This window comes from Salvia hispanica, chromosome 5 (assembly GCF_029641045.1).
Source record: "Salvia hispanica isolate PSC_SH4W2 chromosome 5, Shi_PSC_v1, whole genome shotgun sequence".
Taxonomy (NCBI): Eukaryota; Viridiplantae; Streptophyta; class Magnoliopsida; order Lamiales; family Lamiaceae; genus Salvia; species Salvia hispanica.
Genome location: NC_142696.1, coordinates 17,790,384 through 17,813,818, shown reverse-complemented (window position 1 = coordinate 17,813,818; position 23,435 = coordinate 17,790,384). Strand labels below are relative to the sequence as shown.

Sequence of the window (23,435 nt, the reverse complement as noted above, 5' to 3'; positions counted from 1 at the left end):
CAGTCTAACTGGGTAGGAAGAAATCAGCATCCTCATAATCAAAACCCTCAAAACCAGAACCCAAACCCTGCCTATGTGCCACCCCATCTGCGAAACAACAAGAACCAAAACCAGAACCAATTTAACCCAGGGCCTCAACATAACACCCACAACCAAAACCAAAATCAGTACCAGCACAACCACGACCAGTACAACCCTCCTGCCCAGTATAACCAGTACCCACAGAACCAAAACCAACAAAATTTCTCGGGCTACCAGTCAAACCTACCACCCCAGTATAACCAGCACCAGGGCTCGAACCAATTCCATCACCCAAACAGGTCGAGGAGGTCTATGGAGGACATGATGAGAGAGATGCTTGCCTCGCAGCAAAGCATTAAAAACGACTTGTAGTCCAGTAATGAAACAATGCAAGGAATGCAAAGTGCCCAAAAGGAGCATAGGGCAAATATGGATATGATGAAAAGGCAGTTGGCACAGCTCGCTAACTCGGTGGGCGAAATGAAAGGGAACTCAGGGAAACTCCCATCTACAGTCCATGTACCTGAAAAGGCAAATGTGAGTAAAATTACACTGCGGTCCGGGACAACCTATAATGGACCTCAACTCAAGAACCTTATTGGGGAATCTAGTAGAGAAAGAGTGCTGAGCGACACCATCTCAGCGGAAGAGCTCAAGACGCCCCTGCCTCAGATGGAGGATCCGTTTTTTCTAAACGAGAAGCCTACTGCGGAAGGAAAGGAGGGAGCAAAACAACCTGGAAATGAGCAACCGGAAGGAGCAATGCCCACATCGGAACCTCAAACCCAGGAGGAACCAAGGGAAAGTCCACAAGGACTAACTGGAGAGGCTAAGGGAGAAAAACCGTTTCCATACCGGTTTGTGACGAAAAGGAAGAAGGAAAACCCTGTGGATTTCATGTCGATCTTTGGAAAGCTAGATGTCACCATACCATTCCTCCAAACCGTGAGACTACCCCCTCTGGGGAAGTTTATAAAGGAGTTTATAGCCGGAAAGGCCCAGGAGGATGGAAAAATCATGGTGGAAGGAATAGCGTCAGCCATTGTACAGGAGAAACTACCACCCAAGAGAGCCGACCCAGGTATGTTTACTTTACCCATAACAATTGGAGATGTGAAAATCGAGCATGCAATGTGTGATTTGGGAGCATCTATCAATGTTATGCCGTTATCCATTTATAATCGGTTAAAGGGGGTAAAATTGTCAAATACTAGGGTGTTGATCCAACTGGCTGATAGGTCATGTATAAATCCTGAGGGTGTGTTAGAAAATGTGTTGGTCAGGATACAAAACTTTACTTATCCAGCTGATTTTTATGTCATAAAAATGAGTGAACCAGAAGCTAGGGAGTCTAGTGGGATATTGTTAGGAATACCATTTTTAAGAACGGCTAAGACAATTGTGGATATGGCTGAGGGGACAATCTGCATTGACTTTAATGGTGAGAAATTTGTCTTTGACATCAATGAAGCCATGAAAAAACCAATAGATTCTGAAAATCTATGTTATGTTGATGTAATTGACCCCTTAGTCCAAGAATTTCTTGAGACCGAATTATTGCAGGAAAAGCTCCAAGCCTTGGATGTGTATGCCCAGGCTGATGTGGAAGCAACTGCATGGTGTGATCTGATCAGTAACCGAGGGTTGACTGATGATGAGATCGAAGAAGCAATTACGGAATTTTGTCAGAAGTCGGAACTAGCGGGATCCGTAGGGGCCGTGCTACCGGCCAGTATGAAGGAAAAATCAGATGCTGAACAAGAGCAAGAGGAGGATTCAAAGAAGAACCCTCTACCTACAGACACACTACCCCCGCAAGTGGAGCTGAAAAAGTTGCCAACGAACCTTAAGTATGCCTACCTAGGGGAGGAAGACTCATTCCCTGTAATCATCAATAGCGGGCTGACTGAAGAGTAAGAGGCAAGACTACTAACTGTGCTGAGCAAAAACAAGAAGGCTATTGGATGGTGCCTTACGGACTTGGTGGGGATAAGCCCAGACGTCTGCATGCACCACATTAGGCTAGAAGATGGAGCCAAGGAACATAGAGATTCTCAAAGAAAGGTGAACCCAAACATGCGGGAAGAGATACTGAAGGAAATCTTGAAGTTACTCTCGCTGGGCATTATATACTCGGTACCAGATAGTGAGTGGGTCAGCCCAATCCATATGGTCCCCAAGAAATCAGGGATCCAGGTGGTTAAGAATGAGAGGAATGAGCTAGTGCACACCAGACTAGTTACTGGGTGGCGAATGTGTACAGATTACCGAAAGCTGAACACTGCAGCCAGGAAGGACCATTTCCCCCTGCCATTCATCGATCAAATGCTGGAGCGACTGGCTGGGAGGAAGTAATTCTGCTTTTTGGATGACTACAGTGGTTACTTTCAAATCTACGTGAACCCGGAGGACCAGGATAAGACCACGTTCACCTGCCCGTTTGGAACCTATGCGTATAGGCGTATGCCATTTGGCCTATGCAACGCCCCCGGTACCTTCCAACGGTGCATGATGAGCATATTCTCGGATTTGATTGAAGATTGTATAGAGATCTTTATGGATGATTTCACTGTCTATGGAGACTCTTTCGACTCGTGCTTGCAACATTTGGATGTGGTACTAGAAAGGTGCCAAGCAAAGATTCTGGTTTTAAATTTTGAGAAATGCCACTTTATGGTTACAGAAGGAATTGTCTTAGGACACGTGGTGTCAAAAAAGGGGATCCAGGTGGATCAAGCTAAAGTGGATGTCATATCCAAACTACCCTTCCCTACTGATCAGAAAGGAATAAGAGGTTTTCTTGGCCATGCTGGATTTTATCGGAGATTTATCAAGGATTTCGCCAAGATTGCCCAACCCTTTACCAGACATCTCCAGAACGAGGTGGAGTTCGTTTTCGACGAGCATTGCAAGGCTGCTTTCAACCTCCTTAAGGAAAAATTGATTTCTGCACCGATTATTCAGGCTCCTAACTGGGATCACCCTTTCGAGGTGATGTGCGATGCTAGTGACTGTGCAGTGGGGGCCGTACTGGGTCAGAAGATCGATAGGAAAAGGTACGTGATATTCTATGCATCTATGACCTTGAATCAAGCCTAACGGAATTATGACACCACCGAGAAGGAGATGTTGGCGGTTGTCTATTCATTCGAAAAGTTCAGGCAGTACCTACGGGGATCCAGAGTCATCGTCTATACTGATCATGCGGCGATTAAGTATCTCATTGCGAAGGAGTCAAAACCCCGACTGATCAGATGGGTGCTGCTTTTACAAGAATTCGACTGGGAGGTAGAAGACAAAAAGGGGGTTGAAAGCAAGATAGCGGACCACTTGAGCAGAATAATACAAAAAGAGAACAGTGAGGATGTGAGAGATTGATTCTCGGAAGAGCATTTATGTGAAGTGATTTTCTCCGCAAGAAAGATCGATTGGGAAGAAGTGATGAGACTTACTGGGCAGGACGTAACAAGCAAGGGCAAGGAGAAAGTAGGACAGGAACCCTGGTATGCTGACTTGGCAAACTACCTAGTGACGGGGGAGCTACCAATGGTGCCAAACGTGACAAGGGCTCAGAGGATGAAGATCAAGAGCGAAGCAAAGTATTATTTCTGGGACGACCCATACTTGTGGAAAGCAGGAACCGACCAGATCATTAGGAGATGTGTTCCTGACTGGGAGCAACGGGATGTACTAACGCACTGCCACTCCTTGGCATGTGGAGGACATTTAGGGCCAAGGAAGACTGCCAGGAAGGTGCTAGATAGCGGATTTTACTGGCCAACCCTGAATAGAGATGCATACGAGTTCTGCAAGGGCGGTGACCGTTGCCAACTGACCGGTGGGATCTCCGCGAGGGATGAAATGCCGCAAGTTCCAGTAATAGTTTGTGAGGTGTTCGACATCTGGGGTATGGACTTCATGGGTCCTTTTCCCTCATCTTATGGGAACTCCTACATCCTGGTGGCAGTTGACTATGTGTCGAAGTGGATAGAAGCCAAGGCCACAAGCACTTGTGAATCTAAGGAAGTCACCAAGTTCCTCAAGAGTCATATATTCAGCCGATTTGGGATACCAAGGGCAATCATCTCCGATCAAGGGACTCACTTCTGCAACCGAACGGTCGAAGCATTGATGAAGAAGTACGGAGTTCATCACCGCCTATCCAGTCCTTACCACCCTCAAGCCAACGGGCAAGCAGAGATCTCAAACAGGGAAATAAAGAGCATTTTAGAGAAGACAGTCAACCCCTCCAGAAAAGATTGGAGCACAAGGTTGGAAGATGCCCTGTGGGCATATCGCACAGCCTACAAAACTCCTATCGGGATGTCCCCCTATCGCATCGTCTTTGGGAAGATGAGTCACTTGCCAGTAGGAATTGAACACCGAGCATATTGGGCAGTTCAGCAGGTTAACGTGGATGCTAAGACTTGTGAAGAGGAAAGGAAGCTACAACTACAAGAGCTGGAAGAACTCAGATTGGAGTCATTCGACTCAGCCATGTGGTACAAGGAGAAAACAAAAATGTGGCACGACAAAAATCTGAGAACCAAGGATCTCCAAGTTGGTCAGAAAGTACTACTCTTCCAGTCAAGATTGAAGCTAATGCCTAGGAAACTCAAGTCAAAATGGGCAGGACCTTATATTATCACTGTACTACGTGCTAATGGAGCGGTCGAGATTTCAGGGAGTATCCCTAACTCCGAACCTTTTGTCGTTAATGGACATAGATTAAAAATATATAGGGAGAATGAAGAGATGTGTGTCGTGGAAGAAATTCCACTACACCTTAATAGCGTCTAAATGACCAGTAGAAAAGGGGTTTAGAGTTCCACCTGGTCAACGTAATATGATTTGTGCTTATTGACCAGGTAAAACTTTAAATACCCTTAGTAATGATGTAAATATTGTGAATAATTAGTAATTTAACTTAAGTTAAGAAAGAAAAGCCCCAAAAAGATTTTTCGGATCTTAAATATTAATTTGGAGTTCGTACTGACCACGAGGATACCACTTGGGTAAAACTCTGAATTATATTAAAGAGCCATTTATTTGCTTATTTCTATTTCTAGCAGGGGGAGATGAGTAAAATTTGAATTTTGGTGCGTGTTGCAGCTTTGCAGGCAAGTGCAGACACTGGGAGGGCGCGTGGAGCAGGGACGTGACAGGAGACGTCCAATCAGCTGCGAGAACTCTCAACCGCCTTCCACACGAAGCGTCGCAACCTGGCAACCGCCTACCACCGGTCAAAACCCTCAACTACCCACCCCTCTATAAAACACCCCACCGTCTACTCCCCTTCACTTTACAAACCCTTACCTGCATTCTCTCACCCACAACCACCATCCCACTCCGAAAACTACCACCCACTACTAAAAACACCGTGAATCACTACCGGAAAAAGAGAACTACCACTGATACAGCCATGTCAAAGAGAAAGGCAACCAACAACCCAGCATCTACCACCGGCGAAGTCCCGTCAGAAGTCCGAACGACAGCCGAATCGCAGCCGCCAAGTCCACAACGATCACAGCCAACGCTGACGACACAAATCCCGGCAATGGTTCCTTTAGACGCACTGGCAGCGTATCTAAGGCAACAAGACCCCAACACAGATTGGACAGCGACCCTGGCCGAATTTAGCCTGACCGGAGGAATGCCGGCGACACCAAACCCTACCCCAACAGCAACCACAGTAACCCCACCCACCACCACCCCAAAAACCTCGCATCCGACATCCGAAAAGACCTCCCCAACAGTAACTGCACAAGCAGAACCGTTCGACCTTAGCCCTCTTTCCGCCTATAAAGATCCCAACTGGGGAGAAAAAGAGGAAAGGGAGAGTGGAGGGAGAGCAAGCGAGAGCGAGAAGGGTGAAGCAGAGGAGATAATGGCCACTGAAGCCACAACCGATAAAGCAGAGAGGGAGAAGATAGACCTGAACGAAATGGCCAGAAAGCAAGGGTTAATGACGGATGATGAGTTCCAAGCGGTTTTAGGCAATGAAGAGAGGATCGTGGTAAACCCTGAAGGGGTGGCTGAGGTACTGGACCTCGCATCCCAGGCAGTAGGGAGGGGGGAAACAACCACGGAAGCAGAAGAGTCGGAAGGCGTAGTCCACCAATCAGTGGAGGAGAAGACAGACGAACAACCGGAAAAAGCTGAACAACTTGAAGAGCAGAGGCAAGAGCCAGACACACATCAAGAGGAAGCCTCAGTGGTAACTAAACCCAAGCCAGTAAAGAGGAGGCTAGTGTTGAAAAACGACCCCAAGGCAGAGAGGCAGAAACCCCAAAGAGTGTCACAGAGATGCTTAGGAAAGTAGAAGTCCAACAAGGCAGGAGCAAACACAGCAGCAGATGCAGTGGAGGTTTCGAGCGAAGACGAGAAGACTACTCCTACAAAACCTGGGGAGGAGCCCTCGAAAGCTAGCCAGGAGGACACCCAAATGGCAACAGGGACAGTATCATCAACGCCGACTGACCAGAAGGAGAATACTGATAAAGTGGCATCAGAGTCAGTAGGTCGGGAGGAGGCGACGAGATGTGATACTATTACCCGTGCGGTGACCGAACCTACCACCCAGGAGGACGTTTCAACAAAAGCCGACGAAGAAGCAGAGGCAATGGAAATCGAAGAAGCTAAGTACATCTAGGAAAGGAAGAGAAAGGGGAAAGCCCCTGTCAAGAAGAAACAAGCCGTGAAGAAACAGCGCACTGCCAATGCCAGCATAGTGATCAGAGAGCCGGAAGAGAGAGGGAGATTAAGCGACAGCGACTACACTTCCAACGAGGAGTCTGATTCAGAGAGTGATATCTCTCTAGAAGGGGAAGAATACCATGAGCAGCAGCTCCCCGACAACCACCACGAACTAGTCCACCCTCCGATAGAGAGGATCGTGTACCGACGATGGAGGGTAGAGCTCACTGATGAGCTTATGGAGGACATGAAGCACTACGACACCAAAAAGCATCAAGACGCATTTGAAGACAAGGAAGATAGCAGCAAGCAGGTTAAATGCGGAAAGGTACTCCACATACCCTCTTTGGATAAGTTATCTATTCGTGATTCCTTCCTGGCCAGTATGGAAGCATTGGATTTTGAATGACTGTTAGAGAATAGGGACCCGGAGATATCTGTGAGATTAGCAAAGGAGTTCTTCACCACGTTTAGGTTCCAAGTCACTACGGACCTAGACGAGGTGTCAATTTCCTTCAGAATATTCGGAGGAGAACTGTCCATGAGTCTGATAGAGTGGACTGTGCGACTGGATATGTGTAGCCTGGAGGAGGCTATAGGACCAGACTGGAGAAGCCGTGAGAGGGGGGTACCGAGGAGACACATAGAATTTGAGCCCCAGGAAGCCTGGGAGGAGCTAACCCACCCCGATGCTGGCCAGTTCGCCTCCACTAAATCCAGATCCACCCACTTCAACAATTTCATGCTGAGATTGGTACAACTCTACTTAGGCTATAACCTACTGGGCAGAGTAATTCAGCTGCCAGAACGTCCATGACCGAATTGTACATGGTATGGTGCGCTAATCGTGGAAGAAGACTGCATTTGGGATTTTGGACAGCCTACCAATGCCACCTGATAGCCACCTACCCAGCTAGAAACTTGTCCCTCTGCCACATACTAGTAGCTTTCGTGTGCAACAACATCATCATAACAGAGGCAGAAGACCTATCTCCGATGTACATGGTCGACGCTCCTGGCCTGTTCGATATACCCTTCTTCGTCCGCACCAACTTGGTATACTACAGAGAAAGAGTACCCCAGTTCTACCCAATGGGAGAAGCCCCTGGGGGAAGGGCACAACAAGGCCAGGAGGGGCAAGCTGGGCAGATCGACCAAGCGCAAAGGCTGAGGCAAGAAAATCTGGAGAGGGCAGTAACTGAGCTGGCAGAGGAGAATAGACAATCACGGGCAGAGATGGCGAAGCTGACAACCCTAATGGAGAGCATCCTAAAGGAATTGGCAAGAGGAAATGCAAGCACTGGAGCTGGAACAAGTGGACATGGAGGACAGGAAGAAGAAACCACTGGACCTGAGGAAAAAGAAGGTGATGAACAAGAGGAGGAAGATGACAACCAACCGGAACCCACTGAAGAAGAACCAAAGGACCCACCTGCACAGACCCCTGCGCCAAGGAAGAGCAGGAGGAATGTCTGATCGACCCCCCCCCCCCCCCAAACTGACCAGTTAGTTTTCTTTTTAATTTGAAGTTTTCTTTTAGTACTGTTTTCTTACTTCTGTTAAATAGGTAGAATTATGTGTATTAATTGTAAGCAAACCCCATTCATAACACTTAGCCTATTTAATAGTCTAAGTGTGAGAAGTAAAGGGTTTGCTACTTCGGTGCATGTGTTTTTATTATGTTTTTGTGTTCTGTCATAAGCATGTTAACTCACACTTAGCCTACTGCGTAGTCTAAGTGTGAGGAGTTTATATGTTTATATAACATGTTTGTGAAATATTCTGCTTTGTTTTATAAATCTAGGTATATATCTGAAGTTTTTAGATATAATATGTGTTTGTTGTAAATGTGTGTCTGTCATACTAGTCATTCCCAATTTTTATTTCACAGCCCGTATCTGGGGCAGACACTTGTGAAGTGAGAGGGGGGAGCAAATGGCCAGATATGACATGTATATATATGTTATTTGATTCAGTGCATGTTAGTTTTTTTTTAGGGTTTGTTTAGGTCTAGGAATTATGTATTATGTTTTTTTATGAATGGGCTTAAAACTCAACTGCCTCGAACTGACGGTGAGGGGAATTGAGGGAGATAAGGCATATGCCGGAAAACAGAAACCACCCCCTCCAGTAACCCCTATACTTTTTAGTTGTACTGTCCAGACTGTCAGAGAGCCACCCAGCCACCAGATATGCCTTGTAGTCTAAATTTCCTCTTTTAGTAACTGTCTACTTTTCATATGCCTCTGAGACACCTTGTCCCCTATTTCCACGAACACCACCACATGCTTGTTATTTTCACACCCACTAGTCAGTAGAGTACCTCTTTTATTTCTTGCCTAGGTAAAATCTCAACCCAAGCGTGGTAGCTAACCAAAAACACCCAGGAAAGTCACCGCAGTTATCCAAACGTGTCCATCCTTGTGGGATTCGACCCTTACCTCCACTATACTAATCAGTAGAAGTGGGTTGAGGAAAATTGTTTGAAGCCAGGTCCCGGTTGTCGTACCAACGACTCAGCTGGGTCGGGAATCTCTTCCTGATCAGTTGGATACACTCCAAATTACATACGAAAACCGACCTAGAGACAACCTTCAAAATGTTGGCACTCAGTTATTGACTCCCTTCTTCTAGCCTCCTTTTCCTTCAATTCTGCTCACTTTTCCTTCATTCCTTCGCTAGTCCGTTTCCTCCAGCTTCTCCTGGATCTAGCGATTCTGTCACACACCTGGCTTAAAAACTGTGTTAGACCCAATAAAATATAGTGTTTTTCACCATATAACCGATGCATGAAATTATCCTTATCAATGATGCCCTCTGGGCCTATAGGACAGCTTACAAGACACCAATTGGGATGTCACCTTATAGATTGGTGTTCGCGAAAAATGTGTCATATGCCCGTGGAAATGGAACACAAGGCATATTGGGCCATAAAGGAAATGAATATGAAGGCGTCGGCCTGTGAAGAAGAAAGGAAGCTGCAACTACAGGAACTGGAGGAGCTAAGGATAGAAGCATTTGACTCAGCAATGTGGTATAAGGAAAGAACAAAGCTCTGACATGATAAGAACCTCCGGGTCAAGGAACTACGAGTTGGGCAGAAAGTACTTCTTTTTCAATCTCGGCTCAAGCTGATGCCTGGGAAGTTGAAATCCAAGTGGATAGTACCATACACCATCGTTGGCCTTCGAGCAAATGGAGCAGTGGAAATCCAAGGAAGCACCCCAAATTATGTTCCCTTCCTCGTCACTGGACATCGGGTAAAGGTATTTAGGGATAATTCGGAATTGCATGTAGTGGAGGAAGTGTCACTGTATGCATCTGTAATTATTGCCTAACTGGTCAGGCAAATGACAATTCTCAATGAATTCCTAGGTCAGGTAAAATGAGAATTACAAGTTTATCTGTGCACTGACATAGGGGATCTTGAGAATACTTATTTGTAGGTGTAAATAGTTTAACTGCTTTCAAAAATAAGAAAATCCAAACAAAGAAAAAATTGAATCTTCCAAAAACATTTTAGAAGCACCAGGCTCTTTAGGGAAATTGTTTTGTCATTCGCACTCCTCGACCTAAGAACATGGTGTTTCACCTTTATTTTTGCGTGGTATTGAGAGATGTCTGGGGGAGGCAAAACACTTTTGGAGGGATGACGGTTACCTTTTTTAAATTCAAAACCCACCTTTTTAGGAGGTGTACGGTTGCTTACATCACCCTGCAACCGTTCACCTGCCTCTTATAAAAAGCAAAAAAAAAAAAAATATTCTTTTTTCCTTTCAAATCACAAACCCTAACCGAACTCTCTCTTTCTAATCTCTCTCAAAAATTCTCTCAATACCCAAATTCTCTCAAACCCTAACCAAAGTTTACCCTAGTTTTCATGAAATCCTTGCAGGAAACACATGAAGAAGGCACCAGATGCTACTGCGAGGAAGGAAAACCCCATCACAAGGCCACCTCCCAACGATTCGTCTAAAAGACTGGCGGCACAACCATCGGTTCTAGCGCAAGCGACTTTTCCAATGCTTGATATACGCTCTGAGTGGCGTTCGACCTCAGTTCCAGAACCTCCTGCCGTCAAAGATCCTAAAGAGGCGGCATTCTTGAAAGAGTTGGAGGAAAAATTTGGCAGTAAAGAGGAGGCCAACAGAATATTCGCCCTCTTTTCGGCGATGCACCAAGGAAAATCTACCGGAACCGCAACCATAGTGCCACAACCGCCAATAATCCCTGACGAATCAACAGCCCAACCACCGATTTCACGCTCAGAGGGGGCCCAAACCTCAGCCGAAGAGCATACCCAAGTTCAACCACATGCAGAAATTGGGCCGAACCCAGATATAGAAGAGCAAGAAGGCGTTGGTGGACTCGAGGGGAAGCAGGAGGGTGTTCGTAGTTTTGCGGAGGAGCTTGATGGGATGACGGTGGACGACTTTGGGAATGACGCCGCAAGGGAAGGTAATGTTTCTGTGGTGATGTATGTTGAGGGAGAAACCCTATCTTAAAATCTACTGTGGGGAAAACCCCAGGGAATGTCGAGGGGGAAACCCCAAATTTGTATGTTGAGGGGGGGACCCCATTGGAGTCTGAGGGGGCAACCCCAACCGTGTTTGCTGAGGGAGAAATCCCTAAAAAATCTGAGAGGGAAACCCCGAAAAACACTAAGGAGGAGACTCCGAAACCATCTAAGGGGGAAACCCCGTCTATGTTTGCTAAGGGAGAAATCCCTGGAAAGTCTGTGGGGGATGAAGTCCCCGTTATTGCTGAAGAACAAGAGCCCCAGAAGGAAGGGCCATATGAAATTGTGGATCTGGTCGATGTGCCAGAGGGAGAAGACTCGCCGATCAATCTAAGGGAATCAAGACGAGTGGCGCGAAGGAGCACACTGGATGAGGTGGACGACTGCGACCAGTCCAGAGGATCATGATTCCTTGCCCCAGGGACGGGAAGTGTAACAGAGGGGGAAATGCCTGGGTCAGAAGAGGAGGTAGACAGTGCGGAAGAGCGCCGCATGGTAATGGAGCGCAAGAGAAAGGGCAAAAAGGTGGCCACTCCTCAGGCCAGGAAGTCACAAAGAATCTCTTCCGTCAAGGAAGCAGAAATGCCGCCCCGTGCACCATCTAAATTCACTGGACCTGGTAATGCAGATGCCGATAGTGAGTCAGAAGAGGAGTCGGAGGAAGAGGACATCCCCAACTTTGAGCGAGAAGAAATCTGGGTGACCAAGAAACTCCTGGGATCTATGGCCAAATTCAACGATTCCAGATGAGCACAGACCTACAAGGACCGGAGCGCAGTTGGGAAGCTGGCCAAATCTGGGAAGCGGTATGACCCGGATTCTCTGAAGCAAATAGAGTCGGAGGAGGAGTTCCTCGGCCACATCAGGGATATCGGTTTCGAGTGGTTGCTAAAACACAGTGACCACAACGTCACTGTGGACACAACAAAGGAGTTCTTCTCCACATTCCGCTTCAAGGAAACCACCGATCCAGATGCAGAGTCGATCTCCTTCCGCCTCTTCAATATCGAGCATACTATGAGTGTCAGAGAATGGTCCCTCCGGATGGGGTTGTTTACAAAACGCTGAGGACAAAGACGGTATCTGGGATGACAGAATGTTTGGCCTACCAAGGAACGCGCCAGGATTCACACCGCAGACGGCATGGGGGTCTATAACACACGCCAGGAGTGGAACCTTCAAGACCAGTGTGTCGAAGGGAAACCATATCACAGATGAGATCATCTCCTCCGGTTCGCGCATGAATTCATTGGCTACAACTTGATGGGCATGGCCAGTTCAAGCCTCACCACCACCGAGCTTTATTTCACATGGTGCATGTCGAAGCGTATCAAAGTCCACCTTAGCTATTGGTTGGCCCAAGCCTGCCACCAAATGATAGCTAACCCTTCCCGCCATATGTATACATGCCATCTCTTGGGCGCCTATATTGAGCGGAACTTTGTGATGAAAATTGGAAAGGCGGAGCCCAGTGTGACGAGAGGAGCAGATATGGATAAGGTGAAGATGGAACCAGAGGAAGAGGTGGTGAGTGCTGATGTGGAGGAACTAAGGAAGGAGGTCGCCGCGATGCGTGAGGAGTTGGGCGGGGCAAAAAGGGAGTTGCAGGCCATCAGAGGAAGTATTGATGTCCTGGCCGAGAGGTCGTCAGCCCAAAACGAAAGGATGACCGATGCGGTCAAATTAATGAAAAGGATGGTGGAATGGCTGGAGGAAAAGCTTTCCCTTGTGAGGAATGAGTGATCGAGCGAATCCAACAATTAGTAAAGCTATAGGCCATCTGGACGAGCTGACAGACCGACTAGGTAGATGAAGGGAAGAGGAGGATTTGGAATGTGTAGACTATTTGATTGACCTTAAGCTTGTGGGGACGACTGCTTAAAAGTTTGAACTAGTTCATGCCTATGTGTCTTGTTTTCTTAAGTGTTTGTTTTTCTTTTACTTTCTCTTTATGCCAGTAGAGTGTCTAGGTCTAGGAGTCTTTAGGGGTCGGTCATGGAATAACCATGTATTGAAATTGGCCTTACTTCTTTCTCTTGTCATTATACTTGAAGACAAGTATGGTTTAAGTGTGAGCAGTTTGATAAGGCTAATTTCATGCATTGGTTATGGTATTAAATTCTGCAATTTCTTGGGTCTAACACGGTTTGTAAGCCAGGTGTGTAGAGAAAAATGCCAGATCCAGGAAGAAAGAAGAAGATTGCCTGGAGAAGGAGTCTGACAGAGAAAGTGACTAGAATGAAGAAGAAAATCACCAGATGGAGGAAGATTCTAGACGAAGGGCAGAATGGAGAATTCAAAGAAGGATCTAGAAGCTCAACTCCACTTCTATAAATAAGAGCACGCAACAAGCCTGAGGGCATCGACGAATCACAATCATCCTTTAGCTCTTAGCTTAGCTTTCTCACTCTCTACACACACACTTGGGGAATTCAATTTAGGGGTCTTCGTTCAAAGTTCATCAGTAGTTGTGTAACACCGTCTCCGCGGGAGGTGAAGATACAATCTCTTTTCCTGTTTCAGTTTTCATTTCCGAATTTCCTGAGTCTTCGTTGTTCGAAGCTCGGCCATATTTTGGTACATTTCCGTTGGATATTGCACTCTTTGCTATGGAATTCACTGATATGGTTTCGATTCATGCTATCGCTGCATTTTCCGTTTACTTTTGATGCCTTTTGGTGATTATCTGAGTTTTGAGGTGAATTGTGTGGAGATCGTAGTTGATCGCTTGAATCTGGTTGAATTTGTGTGATCGGAGATGGGAATTGTTGTGGTTTATTGTGGATGGCTTGGATCCGGATTGGATGAAGCATCCAGTGTTTGGATCTGTTCACATTTTCATGGGTTTGATGTTTAATTTTTGTTTTCTCGTTTACCTCGTCTAGCAATATTAGATCTGCTTTAGGTTCAGTAGTTGATCGCATTAATTAGTTTAATTTCGTTTGCTTTGTCTCTCTTTTTTTTTGCTCTGCTTTTCCTCTGCATTTCGTGATCAAAGTTTTGAGAAGATTAAGTCACTGTTAGTTAAGCCTTTAGTTAGTTAATCTGCAGCATTTCATACGTACCATACTATTTTGGGAAATGGTCCTCACACTCTGTTTTTCCTCTGTCTAGGCTAGTTTAGGAAGTTATTTGCTCGGTCTGGTAATTGTTTTAGTTGGAAGGTTATCTTGAATTCGTTCGATTATCATCATGCATGTTTCTGTTATTTTTGCCTAGGTCTAGCTGTTAGGATAGAGCATTTAATTTCCCAAGTCTAGTAATATAATCTCAACCCAAAAAAATGCATGGCAGCAGCCAAAAATATTGTCCAGGTCTTTTTGTATGTTTACTTACGCATCCATCTCTGCGGGATTTGATCCCTCCTTCCCTGTACTAATCTTTTTAGCATAGCGGGTTGAGGGTTTCGAAAGGTAGAAAGTGATTGTGTGCCCAACGACAGGTGATTTCGAGGATTCTCTGAGTTCCTAGACTCCGTGGTCTAGTGGATTCTCTGGATCTAGGAAGTTTGAACACACACAAAACACACACTCACTCTTTTACGCTCTTCACACATCGCCAGCAACCGTTGCACCACCTCGCAGCGGTCCGCCAACCAAGATTCAAATCGCTGATCCAGTATCCGCCAGTGTTCCCGTCATCCCATATCCCCAGAGATTGAAGAGTAAAAAGCTGGATGCCCAATTCAACAAGTTCTTGGAGGTAATAAATAAAGTCCACATTAACATTCCATTGGTGGAAGGACTGCAACAGATGTCGAACAATGCTAAGTTCTTGAAGGATGTGGTGGCTAAGAAAAGAAAGTGGGAGAAGTACAAGACAGTGAACCTTACGGAGAACTGCAGTGCTATACTTCAGAAAGGGTTACCAACCAAGCACAAGGACCTAGGGAGTTTTACTTTATCTTGTGTTTTGGGGAATAATGTAGAAGGTAAGGCATTATGTGATTTGGGAGCAAGTATTAATTTAATGCCTTTATCTTTTTACAGGAAGCTCGACATTAATAATTGATGCACTATTTATTAGCACTAAAGATACCTGCAAGTATACATGGTAGATCTGGTATAGCTAAAGGTCATTATCAGGATATCGAACACGGGGAATATAATTGCAACTGGCTATCATGTACTAATGCGTCAAATACTATCTAGAGAAACAAGAGTTTTGGTTTAACTAAGCATAAATAAATAAAGTAAAACAATAAAAGCAAAGAAGATAGAATTAGGCAATTAGAGAAATTTTAACGATAATGATTTCACTAACTCTTAAGTTATTCTAATTATATCTACGTTCATCCGACTCAAGTTTTACCACGATCTCTCCCTATCATGCATCAATACTCATGTCACAATTATGATATGAACATATAAGATAAACCAATCAAAGCTATCACCGATCAAAGATTGACAATAATCAAGGTAACGGCTAATTAGTCGAACAAAAGTTCACGAAAAATCAAGTGGAAACGAGTTCTGAACATAAACATAAAAAGAACTACATAAAATTCAAATACTATCAAACCTCAAAATTCTATTGTTTAGCAATCCATAGACAAATGAACTAAAATAATAATTAAAGTACGAGACATGAAATAAACAAACAAAATCCAAGGATGAATCTTGAAATCTCCATGCTCCTCCTGTCTTGCTTCAATCTCCAAGAATGGTGATGGAATGATGGATGAAGGAATTAGGGTTGGAGAATGGAGGGGAAGCCATGAAGGCTCCCCTTTTGGGGGCTATGAATTGGTTGAATTCTATGAATGAGGTTATGGGCGTATATATAGGCTTGAGAAGGATTTAAATTTGGTAATAAGTTTCCTCCAAGCATTAGGAAAGATGTAATTTTCGTTCCCCATAGTAGAAGGAAAAGATTTGGCTTCATAAGGTAATATCTTCTTTCCTTCTTTAAATTTCCGCCTAGACTACAGCTGGCAGCTTTGCGCAACTTTGGTAGAACGGCCATAAATCTCTCCACAGAACTCCGATTGAGGTGAACTTGGTACAAACTTGAAGCTATTTTCAAGAAGAAGAGAATGGTGTGTATAACGCCCTAATCGGACTTCAGGATCGCCGGGAAATTGAGTTTAAAGACAGCTGTCGCACACCGCGTTTTCCCAGCGGACCGCTGGACAGCTCCAGAACTCCCTGGACTCGTTGCAGCGACCGCTGCATTGGGTGCAGCGGGCCGCTGGGTTGCCCTGCAGCTCCTGCTTCCAAAAATTCACCTTTTTGTGCCATTTTTCTGCTCTATTTTGCACATTTCTCACAGAACACATCAAAATACCAAAATGGATAAAATATGCGATGAATGAACGTGTAATGCAACTTTGACACTCAAAACGGACCAAATAATGGCCTTAAAACCGTGAAAAATCCGAGCGTATCAATAATCTCCGCCCCACTTCGATCACCCTACAGATGGCAGATAGAACAACAACTACACCACGGGGGATCGTCGAGGATGTTTTGGTAAGAGTTGGTGAATTCATTTTTCCCACTGATTTTGTAGTATTGGACATGCAGATAGACAAGAAGGTGCCATTGATACTAGGAAGACCATTCCTAGCAACTGGAGGGGCCATGATAGATGTTCAAAAGGGGGAGCTTACGTTGCGGTTACATGACGAAAGCATTACCTTCAACATTTATGACGCCCTGAAGTTTCATGGAAAGGAAGGAGCAGAGGGCTATCAAGAGTGCAATGTCATCCAAGTAGTTACGGATTGCGTGGGAGAAGTGGAAGTTTATCATCGGAATCAGGATCCTTTAGAATCGTGTCTAGTGAATTCTTTCACGCCCTCTACTTATTCTTCTTCATGTGACGCTAATGTGTGTGCTATGATTGCAGAGCTTGAGGTACTCCCCGAAAGGATCCCTCAATTTTGGAACACATTCTTGTCCTGGCGACCTCCCGAGGAAGAGGAAGAGAGGAAGAAGGTTATAGGAAAACCACGAGGACCACCTAAGGTGGAATTGAAACCGCTCTCCGAGCATCTCAGGTACGCATTTCTAGGGCCAGATAGCACTTACCCCGTTGTTGTATCCGCTGCTTTGAGTGATGAGGAATGTGATAAGTTGTTATGTGTGTTGAAAAAGTATAGGTCTGCCATAGGTGTTAGAGTTTGTATACTAGAAATCACGTTTCGAGTGATTGAATACTGTAAAACTCTTATTTTATTTTCCAATGAATAAAACAGATTATTTTTTTCATAATGTTGTTATGTTTTACATTTAATGCATGTTAATACATGTTTAAATGTATAAGTTAACTTAACAAAGTCTAAGTCTTTGTTTTAGTAGACCGGTTGTGGGCGTTGTCCACTTTAAGGTAACACGGTCAGTTCTAAACAAAGAAAAAGATGAATTTAACAACCTAGATGGAATTTGACTAGACATCGAGAAAGGTTGCAATGTCAGTCCGCATATTTCTAAGCCTTACTGAAATAAGATGACATTGGTGTGGTATAGCACTGAACGGATCTAACAGCAAGACTTGTCCTTGGGCTATCTACTGAAAGGAGAGGTCTTGATAATATTTTTTTCTTAATCAATTTAGGTTAGCATTGAGCATACGGTATTGATTATGCATTACGTTTACTTATCAAATGGTGCGGGTTTTTCGTAACCCAATGATCCTGATATATTGGGTAGTGGTGATCAATATCTAGCGGTGCTAGGATTGCTATTATATTGAATCGTGCACGAGGTGAGTCTCGTTTGATAATGTCCTCAAGAGTAGCGCAAAACAAGGATTACTATAAAATCAATAAATACTAGTAGTATATTTTTTGTGGGCAGTGAGAATTTTGAGAGAAATGTCATTTCATGGTAAAAGAAGGTATTGTTCTAGGACACAAAGTATCTTCTGCAGGGATAGAAGTTGATCAGGCTAAGATTGCAGCCATTGAGAGATTGCCGCCCCCATCCAGCGAAAAGGTCGTGAGAAGTTTCTTGGGACACACAGGGTTCTATAGGAGATTTATCAAGGACTTCTCGAAAATCTCAAATCCTCTTTGTAAATTACTTGAAAAAGATGTGAAATTTAATTTTACGTCTGATTGTTTGCAGGCATATGAAGAGTTGAAGAAGGCCTTAGTGAGCGCGCCCATCCTCATCACCCCAGATTGGAGCCAACTATTTGAGATCATGTGTGATGCAAGCGATGTAGCTGTTGGATCCGCTTTTGGGAAAAAGAGAGATAAGATTTTTAGGGCCATTTACTACGCTAGCAGAACTTTAGACTCTGCACAAGCGAATTATACGACCACTGAAAGGGAGATGCTTGCTATAGTTTATTCTTTTGACAAATTTAGGGCTTATCTCGTTGGAACTAAGACTATAGTTTACACTGATCATGCATTATTTGTCATTTGTTCGCAAAGAAGGAGGCAAAGCCAAGGCTAATCCGGTGGATCCTACTACTCCAAGAATTTGACGTTGAGATTAGGGACAGAAAAGGATGCGAGAATGTAGTGGCAGATCATTTGTCGCGGTTAGAGCACCCGGTGGAAGGAGAGGATCTATCATGAGAAATCAATGAGGACTTCCCTGATGAGCATTTGTTCTACACTCAAGCTACTTTCCCATGGTATGCCGATTTTGTCAATTATTTGGCAGCTAAGGTACACCCTCCTGACCTCACTCCCTATCAAAGGAAGAAGTTCTATAGAGATGTTAGATCTTAAGTTTGGGACGATCCCTACTTGTTTAAGAGATGTGCAGATACGATATTGAGGAGGTGCGTACCACAAGAAGATTGGGAAGCTATAGTGGAGAGATGCCATTCGTCACCAACTGGAGGATATTTTGGAGTACAACGGACCGCCATTAAGATCCTACAAAGTGGGTTCTATTGGCCAACCATTTACCGAGATTCCGCCAGCTTTGTGCTGCAATGCAATGAATGCCAACGCACGGGGGGAATATCAAAGAAGAAGAAGAAGAAGATGCCCATGAACACCATCATTGAAGTGGAACTGTTTGACGTGTGGGGGATAGATTTTATGGGGCCCTTCCCAAAGTCAGGGGAGTACCAATATATCTTACTTGCAGTTGAATATGTGTCTAGATGGGTGGAAGAAATTCCATCAAAAACTAACAATTCTAAAGTCGTAACTGCTTTCGTGAGGAAGAATAATTTTTGCAGATTTGGTACACCTCGCGCTCTCATAAGTGATGAAGGATCACACTTCAACAATATGTGGCTCGACAATGTATTGGATAAATATGGAGTCAAGCACAGGTTTACTTCACCATATCACCCTCAAGCAAATGGGCAGACCGAGCTTGCTAATAGGGAGATTAAATCTGTCCTACAGAAAACAGTGAGTACTAATAGGAAAGATTGGGCACTTCGTTTGGATGATGGGTTGTGGGCATATCGCACTGCCTACAAGACTCCTATAGGTATGTCTCCTTACCAATTAGTATTTGGGAAGTCATGTCATTTGCATTTTGAGATGGAGTACAGGTCTTATTGGGCTAGTATATCACACCCTAACTCCTCTGACATATTTTCAAAAAATAAATAAATCCTAGAAATTTTAAAGCTATTAATCCACATATCAAATAAATCACTCATATCAGATACATTCAAAACCCAACATCTATTTATATCAATGAAATCTATGAGCCACAAATCCAATGTATATAAATTTTGCCTTTAATTGCATATTACAATTATCAAACCTATTCTCCAACCAATACATATAATCATAAGCATTAATAATCACAAATAATTTCACACCAATATGCATATGTCTCTCTGTTCAATTTATTATTCTGTGACAAATTCAAGTCTGGTATCTGTCCGGGATTCCTCTATGACCCGAAGGTCCCTCTGTATTTGGACTCATAGATCCCTTTATAATTCGACTCATATGTCCCTCTGTAATTTCATATTCAGGGCAAGATTGTCACAGATCCTCTTTAATCATATGACTCATATAATTTCAAAATCATATATATAAAACATATTTGTTACACCAATCACATACCCATATCGTATTCCACCGTTAATATCAGACAACACATATTCACTCTTTCCATTCATATGAATATGCCTCTCTATTTCATTTATTATTCTGTGACAAAATCAAGCCCGGTATCTGCCCAGGATTCCTCTATGACCCGAAGGTCCCTCTGTATTTGGACTCATATGTCCCTCTATAATTGGACTCATAGGTCCCTCTGTATTTGGACTCATAGGTTCCTCTATAATTTCAGATCCAGGGCAAAACCGTCACAGATCATCTTTAATCACATGATTCATGTACTTCAATATCAAACGTAAAATATATGGAGAGACAATTACATATTTCTATCATATTTCTCATCAAATAATTCCTTTAAACTATACTCCCTTATGCCAATCATATATCCATTATATTTCATCATATAATTCAAATATTCACTCCAATTTAATATATAGCGATCGACCGTAAAAATGAGATTTATACCCAACTTATTTCACATTCTAAGCGAATCTATGATTCCATTTCACGATTACAATCTTTGATCCCTTTGAACAAAATTCCATTCTTTCCCCTCATTTCGTTCTCCATCTTCTTGTTTTGCCAAAGAAGTATCTCTGTCATTTTTCTATCTTAACGGTATAATAATATACAACATATTTCACTATCAAGAGAAGAGTCGGCTTACTTCCTAAAACAAATCCTCCCTTACATATAACAACACCACCCATATTTACAGGGAATCCCTAATCAGTTTCACCGACTCACCAACTTTTAGCTATTTTTATTTTTCCAATAATTTGATGAAGGAGTCGACTCAGCTACGATATATGCCAATTGTCTCACACGTCTTCACTTTTGCATGAAAGTAAGAATTATTTATATATATATTCACCACATAAAAAGCATAATCGATTTTATCAAGTTGATCACGTCATGTTGCATGAAAATAACTTATTTTCCAAATAACACATGCATGTCCTATACTTGTAACTATGAGAGAGTGTTAGGTGCCACCATCTCTTAAAATGACACTATATCATTATTTTTAGTCAATTATTTATATATGTGGATGAATAATAAACTGCCACGTGGTAAAAAAATTTCTAAAAAAGACGACCAGAATATATTGTACACTATACAGCAATTTTTCTTGACCAGCAATATCCAACACGGTATACAGCAATCTATAGATTGTTGTATAGTGTTTGTAATATTGTTGTATAAGTGGTGTCACGATGTCACTTTAAGAGGAATTGTCATTTTAACATAAACCTATACTTATATACTTTATGCAAATATGTTATATTTGCTTTTATAATTTATCAATTATATGCAATGTACATAGACTAACCGATTTATTAATAATTATATACATTTATTCGTGTATCTATCCAAGTTTAACTATATTACTTTGACACACTTTATTAAATAATATTATATGTGATACTCAAATTAATTATTTTAGATCACGGAGGTTACAAGTATAAGGTAGAATGTTTTGATATTCTTTCTATTTACGTTTTCTAAGTATTAGCTAGTATATTTTACTACTATATAAATAATAAATATGTTGTTCATTCTTTTATTTATCTAACATCTTACACTTTTTAAATTTTTGTTTCCCTGTGACTGACAATCACATGTTTTTAAGGACTAGATTTGACTCGTTTTAATCAATCATGTAAATTATGTTCTTAAATTGCATATGTTATACATTTGGTATTTTTGATGTGATTGTTGATAAATGATAGAAAAAGGTGAAAAAAAGGCCAAAGTGCAGCAGCCTCTGTTCGATCCCATTCTTCCAGCGATTTCGGAGTCCAATCAGTGATTTATGCATACCATTCTCTTCCTCTTCGAAAGAGCTTCGCGTGGATATCTTGCACGTCTCAATCGGAGTTCTGTGGAGAAAGTTATGACCATTCTACGAACGTTGCGCAGTGCAGTCAAAGCTGGCGGAAATTTAGGCGGAAATTCACGGAAGAAAAGAAATTATTATATTGGGAAGCCAAATCTCTCCTATTTCTTGTAGGCCACGAAAATTATCAAAAATAAACCTTTTTTCCATTCTATAAATACCTCTAACCTAATTCATAATCTTCATCTTAGAGCCTCCAATTCTTCTCTCTCTACCTTCTTCCATCCCACAATCCACACATATAATCATCTATCTTCCATTGGAGCGGAGCTCTGCAGATCCAGGCAAGACAAGACTGAAGATTGAAGATTCGACCTTGGGTTTTATCTATTTCTTTCATGTCTCGTACTTTATTTGTAGTTTTTACTTGTCTATGAGTAGAACATCTTTTGAGGATTTTTTGGTGAAGATATGCAATTGATTTTCCTTGTTAGCTCTTCAGTTATTTGATTTATCCATGTGCCTTCAATATTCAATTGATTACCTACCTTTTGAATGTATGTTAGAGTTGATTAGAGTACTCGGGAGATGAAATAATTGACTTGGACGAGGGATAATTCACACTTTAATTCAATAAAACTCGGGGGAGTTGAGGTTTCATGTGAGGTCATTGGTCTTTACAATCTTTTGGGAGTTAGGTCTAAGAATTAGAAGGGAACTTCAATTATTACACCTAATCTACGGATTTCTCACCTCGGGAGGGGGTTTAATCTAGTTAAGTGACCGACTTAATAACTCTAGAGACCGTAATTCAAGGAAGTCAATTGTGTTTTGAATCCTAAAATTCTACTTTCTTGCGCCTGTTTTGTATCATATGTTTTTATGCTTTCTTTTATTTGGTTATTTATTTTCTGTCTAGTTTAATAAACCAAACCCAAAAATCTTCGTGTCTCTAGATAGTATATGACGCTTAGTATATGCTAGTCAGTTGCAATCTTATTCTTTGGGTTCGATATCCCGGTACTGACCTTTAGCTATACTAGAGCAACCATGTATACTTGCAGGTATTTTTAGTGCTAATAAATAGTGCATTAGCGACATAGCAAGAATAGAAAAAGACCCTATAGAAATTTGTTAAATCTAAAACGCATCTACAGACCTGGTCTATGAATCTATTCTAACTCTCAACGAATTCTCAGAATTTTAGGTGGAATGGGGATTGAAATTATTTCCACTTCTCGGGGTTGAATTACGAAAAAAGTGGTGGTAAAAGTATGGGTCAATTGTAGGTCAATTTCTTATAAAATATAAATTCAGTCAAAAATAAAATGTACTCCCTCCGTCCGCGAAAGGAGTCCTGTTTT

At 42.8% G+C, this 23,435-nt stretch overlaps 1 protein-coding gene across 1 annotated transcript; it reads left to right on the top strand.

The window, feature by feature from the left end:
• Window positions 1–14,989: 14,989 nt before the first annotated feature.
• LOC125189754 (uncharacterized) lies at window positions 14,990–22,044 on the top strand. The gene is made up of 6 exons (XM_048086993.1): window positions 14,990–15,167; window positions 16,748–17,305; window positions 18,110–18,174; window positions 18,307–18,528; window positions 18,951–19,644; window positions 21,965–22,044. Exons 1-6 carry the CDS (start codon window positions 14,990–14,992, stop codon window positions 22,042–22,044), a joined length of 1,797 nt encoding a protein of 598 aa, XP_047942950.1.
• Window positions 22,045–23,435: the final 1,391 nt, after the last annotated feature.